The sequence below is a fragment of the Fukomys damarensis genome, unplaced genomic scaffold (assembly GCF_012274545.1).
Source record: "Fukomys damarensis isolate Sample0158 unplaced genomic scaffold, DMR_v1.0_HiC HiC_scaffold_7, whole genome shotgun sequence".
NCBI lineage: Eukaryota > Metazoa > Chordata > Mammalia > Rodentia > Bathyergidae > Fukomys > Fukomys damarensis.
The window spans coordinates 43,073,698-43,097,619 of record NW_022900919.1 but is presented as its reverse complement, the minus strand read 5'-3'; the positions used below and the strand labels follow the sequence as shown (position 1 = coordinate 43,097,619).

Here is a 23,922-nt window from a genome sequence, read left to right as displayed (position 1 = left end):
AACTCTGAGAACTCTAAAGCCATCTCCTGTCTTAAAAATTGGGTCTGGTAGATCTTGACAGTTTTTCAAAAAAATAATAAATTATTTCTACCCTGTAAGAGCAGAGAAACCTTCATTCTTTGCTGTTGGTTTTTCTGCTGTGGGTTTGTGTTTTGTTTGCTCTGTATAGTAAGGAAAACTTCAATCAGTAGGAGATGAAGAGAGCCAGCTGTCATCCTCAGTGATTGATGACAGTCTTAGGGGGGACACCAGGCATGGAGGTGCACACTTGCATTCCCAGTGCTTGGGAGGCCAAGGCAGAAGGATTGCTGCAAATTCAAGCCAGCCTGTGCTACATAGTGAGACCCTGTCTCAAGGAAAAAACCCTTCAGATTTTAGTTGCATTTATGCTACATTGGGCACTGCCAACATTCCAAGCAATTTGCATATATAATCATTAAGCTTCCCTTCAAGAGTGATCTAATTATCAAGTTCAAGAGACTCAGAGATTATTCCATAGCTATACAATTAGTAATTTGGAGAGCTGGGGCTTAAGCATGCTCCAAAGCCTGAAGTCCTTTCTCTGTACCACCATTGTGCCAGGAAGGATCAGATCATAGAGATGATGAGAGTGAGTGGGGGAGAGTTTGTGTGGCGAAATGAACAGTGTCAAACTCTGACTTCTCCCTCCTTTTCATCTTCCTCCTTGCAGGAATTCATGAGACTGACTGTGTCTGACATGCTGGTAACATACATCACCATCCTGCTAGGGGACTTCCTACGGGCTTGTTTTGTCCGGTTCATGAACTACTGCTGGTGCTGGGATCTGGAGGCTGGATTTGTAGGTTACTGTTTCATAGACATCCTGTAGAAGGGTGGCTTAGCCATCTTCCCTGATATAGTCAGATGCACTCTTGAGCATTTCGTTTCTTGCTGCTCTGTGAAGTGGTGTGATATTTAATCTTTATTTCCTTTAAGGATCCTCACTGCCTCTGGTAGAGCTAACTCTGTGTTTTCCCAGTGTGACCTTATGTGGGAAGTGGAGGCATTCAGCTTTGGGAAAATGTGGACCACACACTTCAGTGCTGAGCAGATGACTGGTGGAGAAATGTCTGAGTAGCATCAACTCTCATTAGGAAGGGTGAAGTCTAGGATGGATATGAATGCCTTAGAAAGTCCTGAAACACATCAAGAATGCAATAACCATTGTCCTGTCTTCCAGGTTATGCTTTAAGAAATTTCTTTTGACTCTTACTCTTTCTTCCTACCTCCCTGGTAAACTGCTCATCCTAAAAATATGTCATTTCCTCTCTGCAGTGACCTTCTGTCATCTGGCAGAACCTCTGGCTCACTACTTTATCCTGTGTGTGTCTCTTCCATACCCCTCCACTGACCCACGCACTGATCCTGGTGTCGGGGAGGGGACCACTCCTTTAACTGAGCTCCTGGTGAAAGTTTTCATACCTTGGTGACCTATGTAGCCCTCATTCTGGTCTGCAGCAGGGTGCCAGTCCCAGGTAAGGGTGCAAGTACAGATTTCTGACATTGTTTCTTTTAGTCCATCACTAGTTTTAAACAACCTTGGTAAATTCCTCAGCAGCAAGGAAAATTTCTTAATCTGGTTGGAGAATGAGAATGATATCTTTGATAGGAAGATACAATTGCTGAGATGTCCTCATATGGATTATGGATTTTTAAGTTCAAAAAAATTCTAAAGTTCTATTAGAGTTTATTTAAAAAATAAACATTTTGGAGCTTGGCATGGTTGCTCATGCCTGTAATCCCAGCACTCAGGAGGCTGAGGCAGGAGGATTGCTGTGAGTTTGAGACCAGCCTGTGTTACATAGTGAGTTCCAGGTCAGTCTCCACTACATAGTGAGACTCTGTCTCAAAAAATAAAATAAATAAAATAAAATAAAGGCCAGGTGCAGTGGTACATACTTATAATCCCAGCTGCTCTGGAGAGGCTAAGACAGGAGCATTGAAGATTTGAAGGTGCTCAGGTAATTTAGCAAGACTCTGTCTCAAAATAAAATGGCAAAAAGGGTTAGGGTATAGCTCAATGGTAGAGTGCTTTCCTAGCTTGCATGACATGGGTTCAATCCCCAGGATTGACAGGAAAAACAAGCACATGGGAATATCTAGGAAAATCTTTTAGAAAAAGAATAAAAGAAATTAAGCCTCCAATTATATTAAAACATATTATGAAGTTATAATAACTAAAACTGAAAAACATATCAGTGGAACAGAATAGAAAGTCCAAAAATAATACAATTCACATAGGACAAAGGGAGCCCATTTATATAATAAAAGAAACTTTTAAGATCAGTAAGGGGCTGGGGATTTGGCTCAGTGGTTTCATCACCAAGCTCAAGGGCCTGAGTTCAATCTCCAGCACAAAAAAAAAATCTGTGGGAGAAAGAAGGATTACATAAAAATGAGCTAGTTGTGGGGAGACTACATTCCTCACTCATCTCACCTACATAAATTATAGATGAATCAAAATTTTAAACATTAAAAAAATGAGTTTCTAAAAGCACATAGCAACTTGCAGTCTTGAGGGTAAGGAAGATTTTCCTAAGCCAGACACAAACTTAGTAGCTATGTTTTTTTAATATTAAAATTCAATCTCCTAAAATCTAACCTTGGGAATTCGGATTGCACATCTTTGCTCCTTTAATCCATACTCTCCTGACCGTTCTGTCTCCTTCCTACCTTGTCATTTCTCATCCTCTCATTGTGTCCCTGACTCTCCATTTCCAGAAGGAAGCTGTGAAGCTGACGTAAGCATTCTTCATGAGGACCCCCAGCCCCTCAGTGCCAGCAAATGTTACTTATGTTCTTCCAAAAACGTGATGAGCTACCAAAATTTCAAGAATCAGTCAGGTTGAAGATCTAAGACAGCTCTTTCCTTTCTTTTTTTTTTAAGCTATCTTTTCATTTGATGCCTCAGTTGTTTTATTATTTATTAGATTTATTCCCTGATGATAATTGCAAGGAATTTAAGCAATGATAAAATCTTCTCTTAGGGGTAAGCTCCTCCTGAGAACACAGAGTCACTTGCAGGCCCTAAACGATGAAAATATCACAATTTTTTTTAGACAGTCTTATTTTGTAGTTCAGGCTTGCCATGAACTCACTATGTAGCCCAGGAGGGTCTTGAATTTGAGTCAGTCTTCCTGAATCAGCCTCCCTAGTGCTGGTATTACAGGCAAGTGCTATCCTATCCAGCCCCCAATTGTTTTTATAACTGAAAAAGTTTCAACTTTGAAAATTTCAAAACTTTTCATTAAAAGTTAAAACATTTTAAGAATCAGAATCCTGAACCTAAAATTCTTCTCTGGCCACCACAGCAGGGTCTTTAGGAGGGAGTGGCCCTAGTTTGGCCACCTGGCACGTAATAGGGCCTGGCTGATATTACCTAATATGTTCCCTCTCTCTTTTTCTGTAGCCCTCATATGCTGAGTTTGATATTAGTGGAAATGTGCTGGGTTTGATCTTCAACCAAGGCATGATCTGGTGAGTTATCCATTTCATCTGAAGATTACCTAATTTAGGAGTCAAAAAAATTAGAATCTCAGGCCTTGCCCCAATTGTGCTCCTATCTTTAACGTGAAAAATAGAGGGCAGGACTAGATGACAGGCAGGACAGTTTCTGGCTCTTGCATGTGCTACCATGAATGTGGAGTAGGAGAGAGTGGGGAAGGAGGGAGAGAAAGGGAGTAAAGTGAAGGAAAGGTAGAGAAAGGAGAGGAGAAGAAAGAAAGAAAAATGAAAGGACAGAAGGAAGGCAGGAGGAGAAAAAAGGAGGAGGAAGGAAGAGAAAAAGAGAGGAGAGGGAGAAGAGATGGAAGGAAGAAAGGAAATGAACTAAAGAATGTTCTGCTCTGGAAAGAGAGTAGGAGGAGACTACAAAATTTAGGCAGGGATTTAGCTCAGTGGTTCTGCCACCTGCCTTGCAAGCACTAGGTCCCGAGTTCAATCCCTGGTACAAAAAAAAAAAATCTAAGTAAAGGCTTCTATAGGTTTTCATTCATTTCGGCAGGGCATGGTGGCGCACACCAGTAATCCCAGCACTCAGGAGGCTGAGGCAGGAGGATCACTGTGAGTTTAAAACCAGTCTGGGCTACTTAACTGAGTTCCAGGTCAGTCTCAACTACCTGGTTGAGACCCTGCCTAAAACAAACAAACAAACAAACAAAAAAACCTTAGCCAAAGATTTTCAGAATGCCAAGGGCTCCTGCAGGTCTCCATCCAAAAACAATGGAGACCACAGAGACATAGGTCACCAGAATATGGGATTTGCTGACACCTAGTAGGACAGAAGTGGTAAAACTCTGAGCCCAAATTTGTAATGCTGAGTGTCTCCCTCTCCTAAGGCTATGATTCCCTACCTCTCCTAAAGGTTATGTCTCAGTGACAAAAGTCCTCACTAAATGGGAGGCCCCTCCCCTTGAGATCTGCAGGGAAAGCAGTTTCACCTCATCCCCCTAACCCTTCCATCCCATTTCCTTCTGTCCTCCTTCCCTCATCTTTCCTGTTACCAGGCCAACTGAGTATCCGGTTTCTGCTGTTCTAGGATGGGCTCCTTCTATGCTCCAGGACTGGTGGGCATTAATGTCCTGCGCCTGCTGACCTCCATGTACTTCCAGTGCTGGGCGGTGATGAGCAGCAATGTCCCCCATGAACGAGTTTTCAAAGCCTCCAGATCCGACAACTTCTACATGGGCCTGCTGCTGCTGGTGCTCTTCCTCAGCCTCCTACCAGTGGCCTACACCATCATGTCCCTTCCGCCCTCCTTTGACTGCGGCCCATTCAGGTGCAGAGTCATCGTTGTAGGATAGCGGCTTCCCTCCCGAAGCAGTCTGCTCACAAGGCCTGGCTCAGAATTTGAGTTCTGGTTTTATGTCAGCTTGTAAAAGGCCAGAAAGCTTTGGGCAAATCATCAGCACTTTTCGATAAAGTTTTCTGCCAGAGTAGAATGTTCTGTTTGTGCTGCTCAGTATAGTAGCCATCAGCTATCCACGGTTGCTGAGGGCTTGGAATGAGGAACTGGGAAGCTGAATTTCTAATTTTAATTATAATTAATTCAAATTTAAATAGCCACATGAGGCTACTAGGGTCTATATACTGGAGAGTGCAGTTGTAACCTTTCAACACTGGGTAATCTACCACCTGGGATTACCTTACCATAGAATATGTGGCAGGGAATATTCTGAAGATGAAATGATTATAAACTCACCAGTCCCATAGTTGTGACCCTAGTTGCAGCTGAGACCCTTGCCTGGGCCCCCAGCCTCTGTAGAGCACCGGCCAGCACTGTGGGTTCAGGATATAAGTTAACGTAGTTTCAGAATCTGGATAGTGTATTAAAAGGTCAATAGTAAGAAGGTAGACTGAGAAATAATGGGCATCTTTCCAAGTGAGAGACCCTCTGAAAACAAAGCCCTCTCAAATTCTACAAAAAAGTGTTCTGGAATTAGGGCAGTATGGAACTTGTCCCTCTTCTCTGCTGTCTTTTCACTTGACTTTTCACACTGCACTCTCCTCAGCAGTCATGCAATAAGACCACACGTGTAAGCCAGTGCTCCCAACCTCACCAATTATCTCTCCCCGCCCAGGAGTGGGTGAGGCGGGTGAGTGGGACCCTGAACTGCATGTGTACAGCCCTCAGAGCAAGTGTTTCCTCAAAATGTGTACCCCAAGGCTTCCAAACCTTACTCTAGTGCCAGCCCTGCCTACCAATGTGAAAAGGCGCCCAATGGGGAAGGGTGCTTCTCAGCTTATAAGGCACTTGCCTAGATAAAGCCCTGTGGTTGGTGAAGCCCAGAAGATGAATTCACAGGAGCTGCAGCACAGCATGATCTGATCAAACGGGCTCCCAGAGGAGGAAGGAGGTATACGTGAGAGTGGAGGCGTGTAAATGGTACAAGGTTGGAGATGCCAGGCTGAAGGGAGAACCACATGGGAGAAGCCTCACTTGGCTTGTTCCTGGGTGCAGCTGCCAGAACTCTTTTCCTCATGCTTCCACCTGTGTCCAGGGCATTGCTCTGCACTCTTTTGCCTCATCTGCCACCTTAAACGGCCCTGACACCCTACACCTAGATCAGAGGGAAGAACCTGAAATGCAACTGATGGGAAGCACATCTGCCAGCTGCCCACCTCCTCCCTGTCATTCATCTGATCAAAACCCACCAACACCTCGAACATTTTTCTCTCAAATATATCCTCAGCTGTTCTTCACCTTCTCCAGGTCTCTACTCAAAGGTGACCCACTGTCTCAGTGAGGGTTTTCCCAGAGCTCCTTGAACTGTCTCACGCGCGCGCGCACACACACACAACAGACACACACACACACACACGCCTGTTTCCGCTTATCATAATATCTCCTCACTCCCCTAACATGACATCTTTTGCTTGTTTACTTTGTATATTGTCTTCTCCTCCTCTGAGACATAAGCTCCATGAGGACGTGGCTTTTACTTCTTTTCTCACTGCTTTATGCCCAGTGTCTGGAAAAGAACATTTAGTTTGTGGTCACTGCTCATAAAACTAGAGCCATTACCTGAGAGAAATTCAGCCATATGAGGTAGGGAGGACTTAAGGTTTGGGGGAAATCAAATGCCTACAGGTCCAGGTGGGCAACATGCGTGAATGAGGTAGGCCACACTGCATAGTATATGGTTAGAAACAGGGCTTGGTAAGCTATAGCCTATGGACCAAATCAGACCACCATGTATTTTTGTAAATAAAGTTTCACTAGAACATAGCCACATCTGTTTACTTACATGTAATTTATGGCTGCTCTTTCATTATAACAGTAGAACTGAGTAGTTAAGCAAAGGACCATTGAACCCACAAAGCCTGTTTTTATTATGTAGCCCTTTACAGAAAAAACAATGTCACGCCCATAATTTTTTTTCTGCTGCAGGGGATGAAACTCAGGACCTTGCACTTGTGAGGCAGTCACGGGCCAAGCCGTTAATTTAGAGAACAGACTCTATAGCCAGCTCTGTTACTTACCCCCCTGGTGCACTGCAGGTTCATTGTCTAGAAGATGAGAATGCTGGTGGTGTTTGTCTCATAAGGTTGTTTTGAGGACTTGGTGTGTTGTTGTTTGTAAAGCACTTAGAGGAGTGTACAGGGCCATAGTAAGGCATATCTGGGAGGGGTTTTTTTGTTTGTTTGTTTTTTGTTTTTAATCTGGGAGTTTTGTTAAGCCTGAGTTCTACCCAGCTGGGGCACTTAGTGCTGCAGACAGTTGTTTCCATCAGGAGCATGGGTCCACTATTACCAGACCTTCTCATTACAGAAATCAGAGCACTTATTTGAAAATACTCTGATATTTTTACTATGGCCACTAATTTGAGTTTTAAAACTAAATGTACCATCCCACAGAAAACAAACCTGTGGACATGGAGTCCATATGGACCAGCATTTTACCTGTTTCCTCCAGAAAGGAAATTCAGGTATTCAGGTGTGTGTCTTCAAGTGTGCAGACCCACCATGTCTGGTCTAAGTCACAGTATGTTAGGTGTTTGATCATGGCCTCAAATTTTTCTCTAATCAGTGAACCAAGAACTAACTAGACACCTGAAGCCAGTTTAGAGAAGTCCTTTATAACAGTCAGTTCATGCAGGCATGCAGACCACTTTTATATGAGTGGTAGCACTGAGCTACATGTCTACAGTCATGCCTTGGTTCGTGAACACTTCAGTTTGCGAACATTGAGCAAAATTTTTTCCATTCACAAACTCCACATCAGGTGATAGGTGATGAACACAAATGAGGCCATCTTCCCTGCGTGTGCACTAACTTGGCCATTTTTCCTAGGACTATAGATTGTAGTCATTCTGTAACTCACAGGGGAGAAGCTGCAGATTGTAGCTGCTGATATATCTTCAGACTCACTTCAGTTTGTGTCTGTGACCCAAATCTTTTTTTTTTTTTTTTTTTTTTTTTTTCCTTCTAAGAGAGATAGGGGATAATTTTGGTTTACTTTACCTTCTTTCTCTGAATGTAGAAATTCTACCAGTGGTCCTCTCAGTTGGCCAGGAGAAGAGGAAGAAACGTACTCAAGATGGTACATACTTATCAGTAAAGAGGGACAATTGTGGTAATATGGGGCTAGTGAAGGTGTTCTGAATGCTGGGTTTGTGACAAACATTGCACCAAGTATCCTTATAACGACATTAAAACTGTTACAGCAGCCTATGGGGCCGAAGGGCTTATGGAGTGAGAAATGATGGTGGGAGATACAAAGACAGAGAAAGAAAAGAAGAAGGTGGGGCCAGGTGGGGCTTTTTTTTTCATGGGAGAAAAAGACCACCAGGCAACTTTAGCATGTTTATTTATAGTGGTAGAGATAAGGGAGGGGGGGTGTAAAAGGAGCTGGTTTATAACCAGAGCCAGGAGAATGGCTAAGGTCTGTAGGACATTATGTTTGATGGTTTTTGGTGAATGGGTGGAAGGAAGACTTTTCTTCTTCTCTTTTGGCGGGGGCCAGGCCTTGTATTTATCACACCCTCTTGATGCCTGTTTTTTTGGAGGAAGGGGGTTTGTTTTTGTGAGGCCCTGTCTCATTTGTGGAAGGATGTGAACAAAATGTGTTTTTTGTTATATGTGGGGCCGTTTTTTTCTGTGGAAGGAGGTAAGTTAGGACTGGCAATAGTGATCTATATAGTGCAATGCTCTCAGCTAAAACATTTTAAACTTCCTTTCTCTAGTCATGTTTCTTTAGCTTCTGCAATCAAACACAATTAATGCACCACTGGTAAATGAGAAGCATGATTTTGGAAACTACAGGAAAGGGAATCCTTGCTTTATCATAAAAGAAAGCTTAGCTGAACCATGTCCTACAAGTATATAGAAAGCTGAACTTACAAGTTTGAACTCGGATACTTAGCTGAGATTTTGAAGCAAATTGTTGAATATGCATTCTTTTATTTATTGATTTTATTTATTTTATTTTTTGCTGGCTGCTTATTGTAAACTATGAGAGAAAAGAGCCAAATTAAGGAAGGGACTAGTAACCAGAAAAAGAACCAGGATTTGCAGGGTATAGTGGCACAAACATATAATCCCAGCATTCAGGAGGCTGAAGCAGGAGGTTGACATAAGTTTGAATGCCAGCGTGGGCTACACAGTAAGTTCAAGGCCAGCCTGACTCTACATAGCAAGATCTTGTCTTAAAAAAAAATAACAAGAACTAGAACCAAGACAATAATTTTGGAAATTCTCAGCCTCCCTATATTGCAAAAGAAACTAAGATTAGATTCATTGTTAGGAAACAGTGCTCTAAAATGAATGAAGAGTGTGGCCAGCCAATGTTTCACTAGTGCTTTCAAGGGATTAAAACTATGAATATTCATTCACATGGAGGACTCTTTAATGAGAATAAGCATGTGACTCAGATCCCCTCAACCACCTCAATGGGAGCTAGGAACAGAGATAAGATTATCCAGTAAAGATAGTGTAGGATTCTTTTGTATAATAGAGTGAATTCTCATGATACACATGGAGAACCCACAAGGTTTCTGAGAATGTTATCAGGAGAAACACTGCCAGCTTGGACTGAAAGGGACAAAGTAAAAACAGAATAGGAGAGCTGTTGGCCACCCAGAATTTACAGGCAGGAAACAGACCAAAAAACTCTACACCACTGGAACACCTTCGAGGAAAGGGAATTTTAATTCCACAAGCAGAACTACAATCCTTAAGAGCAGATCTACAGGCACAGAGGTTGGATCCAAGAGCCCAGAGGATTATTCTTAGGCCTTAAATGCCAAATACATGGAGTTTGGTTGGTTGAATTTTGAGACTGTTCAGGACTGATGATTCCATCCTTTCATTTTCTCCCTTTTGGAATTGGAATTTCTTTAATAGTTACTCTGTGCCTGCCTCATCGTTTATTTTTGTTGTTGTTGTGTTTTTTTTTTTTTTTTGGAGTAAATAATTTGTTTTCTACTTTCCAAGGCCTACAGCTAGAAAAAAAAAGTTGTCTCAAAAGGAATCACACGTAGAGTCTCACCCATACCTGCTTTGCATGGCTTCAGTGATGAGATGTGGAATGTTTGAGCTTTGATATTTACATGTTTTGAACTCTGAGTTGATGTAATGAGTTGAGACTTTGGGGGATAAAAATGTAGGGTCAATGAATATATTTTGCATACAGGATGGGTGTGAATTGCAGGGAGGCAAAGAACACACTATAGGAAGCTGAATAAAGTTCCCCAAAATATCCAGGTCCTAATCCCTGGAAACTGCAAATGAGACTTTATGTAGCAAAAGGGCCTTTGCCAATATGACTAAATTTAAAGATCTTGAGGTGAGACAATCATCATGGATTATCTAGAGGGACCCCCAATCACAAGTGTCTTTACAGGAGGAAGGCAAAGGGAGATTTGACGACACAAGAGTAGGTGATGTGATGGTGGAAACAGATTTGAAGATTGAAAGATGGAGACATGAGCCAATTTAAGGAAGGCAGCTCTAGAAGCTGAAAAAAAGCAAAGAAACCAATATTCGTCTATAGCTTCCCCCAGAGCGGCAGCAGCCCTGTCAGAATTTGGTTTTAGCTCAGTGAAACTATTTCAGAGTTTTGACATCTTTTTAAACTACCAATGTGATAATTTTGTTACAACAGCTACTGGGAACTAATGTAATATTTACTTCAATGACAAAATAATCCATACTCAACTTTGACTTAAAGCATAGTATCTGGAATCTACTTTTCTTATTTTCATATGAAGGGTATGAACTCATAATAAAGATTAAGTGAAACGTCATGACATGGTGATATGCACTACACCTGAAATGTTATCACGTCATAACCAAATCCTTATGATCTATAATATCATGCACAGCAGTGCTGAACAAGAAGATGGCCACCACTCACTTCTGCCGTTATGGTACAAAATTAACCATAGACAAAAATGTCAATCAATGAGAATGGCTGTGTTCCAATAAAACTTTATTCATAGACACTGAAATGTGAATCCCTTTCTTCAATTTTCACATGTCACAAAATATATCACGTTGATTTTTTTTTCCAACCACTTGAAAACACAAAAATCTTTCTTAGCTCACAGGTCATATAAAAGTAGGTGACAAGGGCTGGGCATTTGGCCCAGTGGTTCTGCTGCCTGACTTGCAGACACAGGGCCCGAGTTCAATCCCCGGTACCATCAATAGATAAAATAAATACATAGGTTTAAAGATGAACCTATGGGTCAGTGTCTGTCAACTCTGATCTATATTTTACACAAGAGAAAAATGAGGCTGCTGGCTGCAACATTTTGGGACACTTATAACTCAGTATCCTACTCAATATTTTACGTGAATTCATGTCTAAACAATCTTCTGAGAAAAATGCTATTATACCATTTATACTATATTAGTATTATACCATATTAGATCAATAGATAGATGAGGAAACTAGGGAAGAGAAATTTTTAATATCTTGCCAAGATATCAAACCTTAGCATGACCAGTAGAATTTTAAGTAATAAAAATATTATGAATAAAAATATTCTACATCTGTTCTATTATAGTAGCTAACAGTCACAGTACTCTTGGGTACTTGAAATATCTGATTGAGAAATAGAATTTTTAATTTCATTTCATTTTAATTAACTTGTGTTCTTTTAATAGCCACATCTGACGTTACAGCTCCAGTGGGGAGAGCCAGGGTATGGAACAGGAATAAAGAGACAAGTAAATTGTTTGTAGTGTCCCAAAGCTAATGAAAGGAAGAGCAAGGATTTTAAACTGGAACTTCAAACCCCTAAATCCATTTTCTTGGTACCAAAATTGCCAACTAAGAGCTACCAGCATCCAAGCATCTCTGGGCAGGCATTAGTGGAGTCATTCTCTATAAGGATTCTTAGGAATTTGAAGAAAATTGAAATTACTTTTGTGGCCAGTAGAAATTTACCCTGGGCGATCCAATCCCCTAGAATCATGCTGTGGAGACTAACTGTGGGAACGCCTGAGGCACTGTGACACACCTTCTGCATCCACCCCTGGAGAGCTGTCTCCTGCCAGGGAGCCTAGGGGAGGAGCCCTTGTGTCTGGTAACTACATCCCAGGAAACCGTATTTTAGAAGGTATTAGAAAACCCAGGGTGTTTTGTTTGTTTGTTTTTTCTTGCTGAGGAAGGTGTCAAACACAGAAGACCAAGTAGTTTGAGAGGGAAGAAAGCTGGTGAGCCAGTGTAAGGATGCAGCTATATGCCCCAGCCAAAGTGGCAGCCACTCAAGGGTCATTTTTTTTACTTACAGTCCATTTGGAGCAGAGCTCTAGTTCTTCCAGGAAAGCAGCGCCAAGTGGCAGCTCTGGAGGTATGGGGCACAGCCCCACCTGTGTGCACCATATGAACTTTGCAGTATGCTAAAACGTGTCCTCTCCTCTTTCCAGTGGGAAAAACAGAATGTATGACATCCTCCAAGAGACCATTGAAAATGATTTCCCGACCTTCCTGGGCAAGATCTTTGCTTTCCTTGCCAATCCAGGACTGATCATCCCAGCCATCCTACTGATGTTGTAAGTTAGCCACGGCCCTGGCACCACCTCGTGGAAACCTAACCCTTTCAGCCGACTTCCTGGGCCAGTCCTCCTTTTCCACCCTCTTAGTCTAGGTTCCCAGAAGCAGCCCCTGAGATAAAGATTCCAATGCAAGCAGTTTATCAGCAAGGGAGTAGGGAATCAAGACAGGGACGGGAAAGAGACATGTGTGATCACCTCTGAGGAGGACTCGACTTCAGTCCTGCTAGGGAACTTGGGCAGATAATGTGCCTCAGACTTACTTCTCCCTGAGACTGAAGGGTCCCATTTTGTAGATCAGATCCTATCAGTCACTGAAGTTGTTTAACTCCCTGGCAGTTTTGAGTAGAATGGCTTCAGGGGTGTCAGTGGGGTTGGAAGGGGAAGGGGAAGCCTCTGGCACCAAGGTAAAAGTACTGGCCTTTGCAGGTCTTTCAAGGAACACACTGAAAAGTAGGATCCAAAGAATGTAGCTTCCTGGAAAAGTTAAAGACATCATATTACAACAATACATGTTTATAGGAGCACAACTCATAACAGCTAAATCTTGGAAGCAGACTTCAGGTCCATCAGCAGATGAATGGACAAAGAAAATGTGGCGTTTATACACCATGGAGTACTACTCTGCCATAAAAAAGGATAAACCTGAGAACTGCTGCAAGTTTGAGGCCAGCCTGGGTTACACAGTGAATTCGAGGCTAGCCTGGAAGACAATGAGACCCTGCCTCAAAAAACAAATTAAACTTGGGTCATTTTTAGGAAAATGAATGTAATCATAATGTGAAGTGAAATAAATCAGACACACAAGCTTAAATACCACATGGTTTCTCTTATATGAGAAATCCAAATTATAAATAAAGAGCAAAATAAAAGATAAATTATAGGAAGTAAAGAGATAGATTTTGTTCAAATGGGAAGGGAATCAAGAGATGGAGGGAAGGAGCTGGGCGATAATGGTGCACACCTGTAATCCTAGCACTTTGGAGGCTGAGGTAGGAAGATCAGTTTGAGTTCGAGGCCAGCCTGAACTTCATAGCAAAACCATTTCTAAAAAGAGAGAGAGAGATTGGGTTACACAGTGAATTCGAGGCTAGCCTGGAAGACAATGAGACCCTGCCTCAAAAAACAAATTAAACTTGGGTCATTTTTAGGAAAATGAATGTAATCATAATGTGAAGTGAAATAAATCAGACACACAAGCTTAAATACCACATGGTTTCTCTTATATGAGAAATCCAAATTATAAATAAAGAGCAAAATAAAAGATAAATTATAGGAAGTAAAGAGATAGATTTTGTTCAAATGGGAAGGGAATCAAGAGATGGAGGGAAGGAGCTGGGCGATAATGGTGCACACCTGTAATCCTAGCACTTTGGAGGCTGAGGTAGGAAGATCAGTTTGAGTTCGAGGCCAGCCTGAACTTCATAGCAAAACCATTTCTAAAAAGAGAGAGAGAGAGAGAGAGAGAGAGAGAGAGAGAGAGAAGGGGATAAAAAAAGAAAATTAAGGTTTGTTACATGCGTGTACCAACCCACAAGGAATATAATCATTATATAAAATATGTATTAATAAAAAAACTGGAAAAAGGGGGGTGGAGGTGAGCCCTGAGAGTATTTTCAATAACTTTCACAACATTCACTGAAACTATCAAAAAATACAGTATTCTTGCTTGGGGAAACTCGACATAAATATGCCAATTATTTCTGAATAGTTGTTAACAGAGCCTAATCATTGACCTAACTCACTCCATTTTTGTATCTCTTCCACTTGTTTTTTGAATTATTCTTTCTCTCAATTTATCTTATAAATTCCTAGACCACAGATCCAATAGATAAACATGCTATAACTGAAATCTAAACTGCACTCAAGCCCACCAACTACAACTTGTTAAATATGTAGCAGAGATGGGGAGAGAAAAGAAAACACTCAGGCTTGCCTTAGCAAACAAAGCTGTTTTGTTAACCCAAACCAAAACCAGCGGGCTGACTCACACCAAGAATCAGCAGGGTGCAGGGAGAGCACCCGCAAGTAGAGGGTGGTTGCTAGGCGGTTGCCAGGCACTGGTTGGAGGATTTGTTGCCTGGAGGAGTCTGGGGTCAAAGATAGGGCACTCTGTGCTTCTCAGGCAGTACAAAGATGTTTCTTGGAACTGAGGGCTGGAACATGATGGCCTTTCTCACTGGCACAAAGTTTGTCTGTAAGGGCTTTTCCTGTGGGCGACAAAGTTTCTTTCCCACTGGGTATGATCCTGACCAGGCTGGGGTGAGGAGGGCTGTGTGGCCAGGATAGGTCATGTCCTTGGGCGTGACAAAATAACTTTTCTAGTGTTCTATTTTCATTCCCTTGTCATTTCTTACTGTATTTTTTTTTTTAAGTTTTCTTTTCTTTTGGTGCCAGGGATTGAACTTGTGCTTTTGAGGCAGGCGGCAACACTACTGAGCTAAATCCCTGGCCCTTTAGTTATTTTCTTGGTGGTTAACCTGAAAATTACATTTAGTTTTTTTTGTTGATTTTTTGTACTGGGGAGAGAACTTGGGTCCTTGTACTTACAAGGCAGGCGTCGGAACCACTGAGCCAAATCCCTGGCCCTACATTTAGTATTATATAACAAACTACTTTAGTACTGACTTAACTTTTAATAGTATATGAAAATCTTTTTCTTGTATAACTATTTTTTCTCCCTCCCCTCCTTTATGCTATTATTTCCACCTTGATACATTGAATGCTGGATAAATCAGAGGAGAAAAAGACTTGCAAGGACTACTGTGATATTGTCTCATATTTACTATATATAAATATATATAAGATATAATATAAAATAATATATTACATTATATATTATATATATAAAACTATATAGTTACTCTTACCCCTGCTCTTTATCTCATCATGTAGATCTGAGTCACCATCTACTGTCCTTTCATTTGTTTTTTTTGTTTGTTTGTTTTTGGAGATGGGTCTCACTATGTAGTTGAGGCTGACCTAGAACTCACTATGTAGCCCAGGCTGGTATCGAACTCACAGCGATCCTCCTGCCTCAGCCTCCCAAGTGCTGGGATTACAGGCGTGAGCCACCATACCTGGCTCCTTGACATAAGTGATTTATTTTTTCCCCAGTAAACACAACATCTAGACTTCCTCGAAGAGCATTTCTAGTGATTATTTGTTCCTGTGTATGGACCACACCTCCTTGTTTCTTTGCACATCTTGTGCTTCATGTTGAAAACTGCACATTTTAAATAATATATGACAGCTCTAGAAATCAGATTCTGTTCCCTTCCCAGGGATCCTAGTTATGGATGTTTATTGCTACTGGTTTCTTTAATGGCTTTTCTGCGATACATCTATAAACTATGTATTCTTTGTTGTGTGTAGCCATTAGCTGATCACAAAGCTAAGTGAACACAGCTAACAATCAAACATAATTAATTTAGTGATCAACTAATTATTTCACTTTTTTTTTTTTTGGAGACAAGTTCTCTCCATGTTGTTCAGACCAGCCTTGAACTCATTATAAAGCCCAGGCTGGCCTTGAACTCTCAGTGATCTTCCTGCCTCAGCCTCCCAAGTGCTGGGATTACAGACGTGCTACCACACATGGCCAGATTTAAGATTTCCTCATATGCCTAGTGCTAAGAAGTCTTCCATTATTTGTCAAGTGGCCAGAGAGGAAGGGGTAAGGAACCAGATACAGACCCCAAGGCCAGGCCTCCATGACCATCCAAAACATACCTGGAAACGTGTTCCACTAATCCTTGGGTGTACCCCAAAGACAGCGTTTGGCATTCCAAGTATTATTTTCCCCAGCTGTTATTCAACACCTCACACAGACATGTTATTCAAGTTGCCTCCTATTCTTACTGACAAACTCTCAGAGAAAATGCTGTTCACATTGGAGTGGCTCCAAATCTGATCAAATAAAGGGAGCTTTGGGAATAGTATCTTCCAAGAAACAATTGGATTACTAAAATAATAGCAATTATTTGAAAGAGCTTTAATCCCTTCCACTCCTTCCAGTGACTGCTGAGCTATTGGTTTTCACCATGATTTTGACTGTTAGTTTTCAAACCTACTACAGAACTGAGTGGGGGAGGGAAAATAAGGCTACTTAAAAAATCTTACAAAGCTCACTGTTCTAAGAGTCAGCTGTTTTCCTTGAAAAAACACTGAAAACCTTTAATTAATGTTCAAGTTCTGAAAAAGTTGATTCCAATCATTTTTACCAACGTCCTCAATGTTTTCACGGAGAAGAGAATTTTCAAAGGTCCTTACTATGGCATATTTGCTGACATTTGGGTTGAACTTTAACCTTGGATGGTCTGTAAAGATTCTGTTGAAAATCTCCCCTTCGAGCATTCTTGTCATTTAGTCATGTCTCTTTGTCTCTGCCTATTTAGAAATTCTAAAGACGATTTCATGGAATGTTCCTTGCTGCCCCTCATCGGAGCCCCCTCCCACCCCCACCCCTTCAACTCAGGATGGATCTAACGGAGCCAGCCTTCCCTAAGCCTGTGGTCATCGTCCTGGCTTCTCCTCCAGGGCTGCTGCCCCGGACAGGAACCCAAACTCCACACCCTCAGATAGCATCTCTCATTGCTCACCCACTCCTGGAGCGTTCTAGAGGGGGCCACGGACTCAGAGGGGTTCCAGTGCCGCACAGGACACAGATGCAGAATCCCTGCATTCGTTCAGCCATCCGTGTGACACTCATTTTTAAGGTCTGCCCTGATTGCCATTAACAACAGCAAAGATTTACATGTCACTCTGCATCCTTGATTTCAAATACCCTCTGTTTCTAATGCTGGTATGACGAGGATGACATGGCAGTGACTACCTGGGCTGCCTTGCAACGTCCTGAGGAAATCAGGGAACCTAGATGTCAGACCTGACTCTCGCAGGCAGTGAGGAGAAATGCTAAATCTGGAAACAACCAGAGGAACAAGACACCCACCCTTGAGCATTTTAGCTACCATTTGTTGGATGTGTGATCTTGAGCAAGACAAATCATCCTCTGACCTCTAAATCCACTCTAATCAATTGGTTAACTAGAAGAAATGGAGAGGAATGGCACAGAGTAGAGGCCCTATGAAACAAATATTTGTCTTGTCACCTGCTTTCCCTTTTCCCCTTTCCTCTCCTCAACCGCAGTCCTCTGAGTCATTGTTCTGAGAGGCCCACACAATAGCCTCAGATCTATATTCCGCTTTAGAGACAATGTGATGTCTCTTCTAACTGTAGATGGCCCAGCCCTGAGGGGGAAGGTTCAAAAGACCCAAGATGGAGCAGTTTAGACTTGAAATTCATGGAGGAAAAAAAAAAAAAAGAAACTCATGGAGGAAAGTGACTAAGAATGGACCCCAAAATATGCAAGCAACAGGTGGAGGGGCCAACCCAGGCACGTTATGGCTTTTGTGTCCCCTTCTCCCAGATAGTACAGTCCAGGTCATAGCCCCAGCTCACAGGTCCTATATAAGGGAAGCCTAGGTTGCAGCCTTAAAGGACACTAATTACCTAGCCAGTCAATGGGGACTGGGCTCAAAACTACAAGGCCAGCACCAGACATTTCAGTGCAACCTAGGCAGAGGCCTGTCAGGACCTCTACAGTTGTGTTTCTTGGCAAACCTGGAGATCACTTAGCTTCTCTGTCTTCTCTCTGGACTTGGAGATTGTTGTTTGGCTTCAGACGGGGTCTCCAAGGAGTTCTAAAGGGTGAGCTGAAATTGGACAAATTATTTTACCTCTGAATCCCAGAATATTGGTTTGTAAACACGTAAGTCATCTTTTTTACCTCATGGAGTCTTCCTCCAAACCCACGAGATAAGGGGCGTATGTGCACAGAGAATAGAGCCTAGGCACACAATGGATGTTCACAAAACATCGCCAGCTTTCCTGCAGACAAGAAAGCCTGCCATCTTCTCATCTTTATGGCTTACACAATGGATGTTCACAAAACATCGCCAGCTTTTCTGCAGACAAGAAAGCCTGCCATCTTCTCATTTCTTTATGGCTCCTTTTTGTTTGTTTGTTTGTTTGTTTGTTTTTTGAGACAAGGTCTCACTACGTAGTTGAGACTGACCTGCAACTCACTATGTAGCTCAGGCTGGTCTCAAACTCACAGCAATCCTCCTGCCTCAGCCTCCCGAGTGCTGGGATTACAGGCATGCACCACCACGCCTGGATCTTTATGGTTCCTTTTGCCAACTTTTACTGAGCACTCTGAGAGCTAAAGATGTGTACACCATGCCTTCACCCAATAATAACAGAGAGGCAGGGAGGGAGGTCCAGGACCCTCTCTATGTTTGGAAGAGAACAAGGATGGTAACATCTCCTCCATCCTGCCCAGAGGCAAAGCCTTCACTCCTGTTCCAGGAACCAAACTTTGATTCTCCAGAATAGGTACCCAGCTCTTATCATTTTCCAACATCCCAGAACCACAGGAGGCTTTTTTTTCTTGCAGCCTGGCAATCTACTACCTGAACTCAGTTTCCAAAAGTCTTTCCAGAGCCAATGCCCAGCTGAGGAAGAAAATCCAAGCAGTAAGTTTGTCAAGAGTTTCATCCTGGAGGGTGAGAAAATGTTATGATTTTGGATGTTGTGTTGTGTTTTGCTTTGTTGTTAATTTGCTCTGTGATCCCATTTTATTATCTCAATGGCGTTCTTCTAAAGCAAACTCAAAAATACCTATATTATAGGAAGTAGCCTTGTGAGATTCAACACTATGCATTTATGTTATAAGACTACTTGAGGAACAACAGATGGCTGAAGGTAATCAGAGGACCTGAAAACACAATAATACAATTTATAACACAATAATGACAATTTCTGAGAGGTGACTAAAGAGAAAGTCAGTGGGTTCAACCAATGCTTGTACATAATAAATCTAATACCCACAAAATTTATACAGATTATAACTTATAAGGAGCTGAAAATATAACAGGAGAGCACGTGCATGGCATTCATGAGACTCTAGATTCAACCCCAAATACCCTGCTCCAAAAAACTAATACTATATATACTAGAAGAAATATTGTTAAGCCAGGCGTGGTGGTGCACACCTATAATACCAGCACCCTAGGAGTCGGAGGCAGAAAGATTACAAGTTCAAGCCCAGCCTGGGAAACATAGCAACTTAGTGAGACCCTGTCTCAAAATAAAAAGTGCCAAGAATGCAGCTCAGTGCAAAGGCTCTAGGTTCAATCTCTAGTAGTGCAAAATAGTAGTAGCAGTAGTAGTAGAATACTAATAATATTTAAAATAAAAGAAATATTGTCAAAACGTATTGCTCTGTGCCCTCTGGAATATGGGCAGCCTCCCTCAACATCCCAGCTGACACTCTCATAGCTAGCTGACTGCTGTCTCCTAACGTACACAAACCCTAAGTTCAGACTCACACCCTCTCCAAACCCTGTCCTCTCTGCTTCCTCTATCTCTCTTCCGGAACTAATCTCATACTTGCTGCTGGTTCCCCACTCGTACTTCCTTCTGTTAACTTTACTGGGCTTCTGCCCAAACAAAGAAAACCATCAGAATGGAGGGTGAGCTGTTCCTTGGAATGCTGTGCAGACCTGGTCTCAGGCTGTGCTTTCCAGTTAGTTGTGAGGAACAACAGAGGGCTGAAGGTAATCAGCACAAACTGAAAACACAGTCCTGCTCTCCATTTCTCACCATCAGAGTTCTGAGCCTCAGATACCCACATCCCTGGCCAGAACCAGCAGTTCATTTTTTCTTTCCTGCAGCTCCGTGAAGTTGAGAAGAGTCACAAATCTGTCAAAAACAAAGACACAGACAAAGTTTCAGGGGACACACCTAAAAGCTCCAAAAATGACACCCAGCTGCAAATCACCAAGCCAGGTAAATTCTTTTCCATGACTATGCCTTCTACAGGGCTACCTGGAAAGGTATCAAGAGTGTATGAGGTGAAGCCGGGCATGGTGGCGCATGCCTGTAATCCCAGCACTCAGAAGGCTGAGTCAGGAGGATCACTGTGAGTTTGAGACCAGCCTGGGCTATATAGTGAGTTCCAGATCAGTCTCAACTACATAGTGAGACCCTGTCTCAAAAAACAAACAAACAAAAAAAGTGTATGAAGTGAAATCAGACTGATTTGAGTTGATATCAGAATGCTGACAATTAATAGCTGTAGGAAGTTGGGCAAGTCAATACAGGAGCCAAGTCAATACAGTACCAAGCCCATGGGATGAGGAAGGTGAGAGGGGACTGTACAGAGAAAGTGCTTAACAGAATTCCTAACACAGAGAACAAACCAATGAATCTTAGCTGGCAGAAGTAGGTTGTTTTCTTTTTTTTATTTTTTCTGTACCAGGGATCGAACTCTGGACTTTGCATTTACAAAGCAGGTGGCAGCACCACTAAGCTAAATCCCTGGCCCTGGTAGAAGTAGTTTGTATTCCCTTAAAAAAGAGAAGCACTAGAATATCTGGAATATAAGGGTGAGAAAAGATCACATAAGTTTCTAGGGCCGGGAAAGTAGCTCAGTGGTACAGTGCCTCCCTGGCAAGCAAGAGGCCCTGAATCTGATTCCCAGTACAAAAAAAAAAAAAAAAAAAAAGAGAGAGAGAGAGAGAGAGGAATTTCTGAAAAGAGTGTCACAGAGGTTTGAATTACCACCACCACAGACTGGCTCCGACTTGAGCATGAGAAAAGGTCAGACTGAAAGAGACCATCTCTGAGGAAACGGGACTTTCCTAGGATTGTCTGTGTTTTAAACAGTGTCAGTATGCAGTAAGGTTGGCCTTGGATGTGAGAACTGAAGAAAATGCACAAGAAATGACTGATATTTTAGGGATAAGAGAATTTTTATTTAGAAGTGTTCCAATTTCTTAGCGATCCCATTTTAATTTATTATTTTTAAAGTATTAGCTAGAATGATACTAGCAGCTGCAACAGGCCCCAAATGGCTAATGGTCTAAACACAATAAAAGTTTGCCTCTCACTAAACATGAAGTCCAAATTAAGTGTTTTTGCTTGATGGCCACAAGTGGAGATGTGGGAACCCTGACTCCTTCCGTCCCAGGGCTCTGCCTACAGGGGACCTACCACAAGGGGCAAAGCCTGGAAGTGGCATGCAGCCAATGCCATTTTTCTGTCATAGAAATACCCACATGCCTGTGGGACATGGGTGTGTCCCAAAAGAAGAAAAGCTGGGTTGGTGAAGAGCAGGCCAATCACTGTCCTTAATTTAGAGTCAGGGAGGAAACAAGCATGTGAGAGCTGGATATCGTAGGTGACTCCCAAAGCTGCACCACCTCTTCCTTCCATGATGTTTGACCTTAACATTCACACTGGAAGGTTGCTGAGCATTTGTCCTTATTTCATACTCTAGAAAGCCTAGGATGCAAGCTCTAGCCGAATGCTAGAGTATTCAAAATGCAGCTCTCCAATCAGCAGAACATATTCCCCCAACAGACCTGTTTATGCAGATGCCAGGCCCAGGTGCCCCCAGACCCCTCCAAGCAATCTGACAGCTCTTATACCACCAAGCGGGACTAAAATCAACATACAGCACAGGGCAGCTCTAAGGAGCTCCAGTTCAGGACGTACAAAATCTCTTGCATCCACATTCTTGCCTTTGTTTTCCAGAGCCCACATCTCACTCTGCTATCCAAAGCCAGACGCTGGACAAAAAGGCACGGGACACTGAGACTTCCAGTTCTGCCAGTGGAACCCTGCTGCCTGCCTCCCCACACCTTCGTGGATCTCAGCCTCCAGGAGTCAAACCTGATTCTGGCAAACTCCAGTCTCGGACTCATCCCTGGAGGTCAGCCTCTGGAAAGAGTGCTCAGAGGCCTCTCCACTGACAGTTGGACGCACAGGAGCTCCAGTTCAGGGGCTGATTCTCGGGCCCCACCCTCTCACATATTCCTAAACTGGTATCTCCTTTCCAATCACACAATGCATATTCTCTTCTCTTGTTTGTTTGTTTCCTCAGTACCAGGAATTGAACTCAGCACCTTGTGCTCATCAGGCAGGTGCAATGCCACTGAGCTCTTGTTCAACATGGGAGCTGTGATTACTTAGTCTTAGGCTCTCGCTGGCAATCAAAAGGATAATGGCTTCCCCTGCCTGTAGGAGAACCGGAGCCTTCCCTGCACTGTCCTTCCCAATACCTTGGTTTGGGCGCCTCTAGACCTCACTCCAGTGAATTCCCCTGACTCCAGATTTCAGGAGGAGGAGGGATGAGGCCATGCCCACCCTTGTAGACTTTTTTCATGCTGCGCATATTAGGACTCAGGTTTCTGCAGCTCTACTATCTGGAGGAAGATGCAGAAAGGCCTGTGTTTCTGACCATGACCCCTACCCCAAGGAGGTGAAGTGGCTTAAGCAAAAGGTCCAAGAAACAAATGAAAATAAAGGTAAATGATCCAAAGTCCAGTCATGGTGAGTAAGGAGATGGGAGATAAGCCCAGCACCCATCCTGAGGAAAGCTGGTGCCAATTAAATGTACGCACGCAAGCGTGCACGTGCACACACACACACACACACACACACACACACACACACACACACACACACACACACACACACACACACACACACACACACACACACACACACAGCAATGAAATGAAGCCTCTTAGCAGCAAGGCAAAGGAAAAAGTGAGTAATACAGTTGTGTTCTGGTCTAATTGAAGGAAATTTAAGAGATTTCTCTGAATAGAAAAATATTTTTATGCACCAAATTCTAAAAGGAATTTTATAATCTGCTAATTGTATAAAAGGTCCAGAAGATGGTTTCTTTAAAAATTTTCAAAGGGTACAATGCAGAACCTGACTCTGGTGATAGATACATCATAGTTCTACAAAGAATGTCTCCTGGTAGGCACTAAATCAGGGAGGCCAGACTATTAAAAAGGCTTTGCCAGCAGGGGCAAAGGCTTAACATGCTGGGAGTCACAGTCTAGGACTCACCAAGAGCACCAAGTATCTTAGAGATACCCTACTCTGCGCTCCCAGACACAGGCAAGCAGTGTGACTTCAGAACCAAAGGGCCACCTCACTCCATGTCTCCTGAGTGTTCTAAAGGGAATCTTCTCCCCCAGCCAGATACCAACCAATCAGCACTGGAAGGCCCAAGGTTAGCTGCTATGCTAACACCTGGTCTTCAATGTCATCCTGACTGGGGATGTCAGCCCCTGGGGGTAGGAACAGAGTAAGGTACATTCCAGAACCATCAAACTCCTAGTGATTATTCTAATAATTACCAGTACAAGTACTCACTACAAATACAAATAAATCACCTGTTAACAAAGCATCATTTTATGTGAGGGGATGTATTTGTTATCCATTACTGTATAACAAATCAGCCCCCAAATCTAACAGTTTAAAACAATGGATATATATTTTAATATTATACATTCTGTGGGTCAAATGTTTGGGAGT

At 42.6% G+C, this 23,922-nt stretch overlaps 1 protein-coding gene across 1 annotated transcript in view; it reads left to right on the top strand.

The window, feature by feature from the left end:
* Window positions 1-23,038, top strand: part of Tmc2 (transmembrane channel like 2) — a 70,796-nt gene extending 47,758 nt beyond the window's left edge. Inside the window, exons 16-22 of the mRNA XM_010611036.3 lie at window positions 692-820; window positions 3,431-3,498; window positions 4,559-4,798; window positions 12,397-12,522; window positions 18,980-19,058; window positions 20,259-20,373; window positions 22,123-23,038. Of these exons, the coding sequence (XP_010609338.1) occupies window positions 692-820; window positions 3,431-3,498; window positions 4,559-4,798; window positions 12,397-12,522; window positions 18,980-19,058; window positions 20,259-20,373; window positions 22,123-22,340 (975 nt within the window). The 3' untranslated portion in view covers window positions 22,341-23,038. The remainder of the gene's footprint in view (window positions 1-691; window positions 821-3,430; window positions 3,499-4,558; window positions 4,799-12,396; window positions 12,523-18,979; window positions 19,059-20,258; window positions 20,374-22,122) is intronic.
* The last annotated feature ends 884 nt before the right edge of the window (window positions 23,039-23,922 follow it).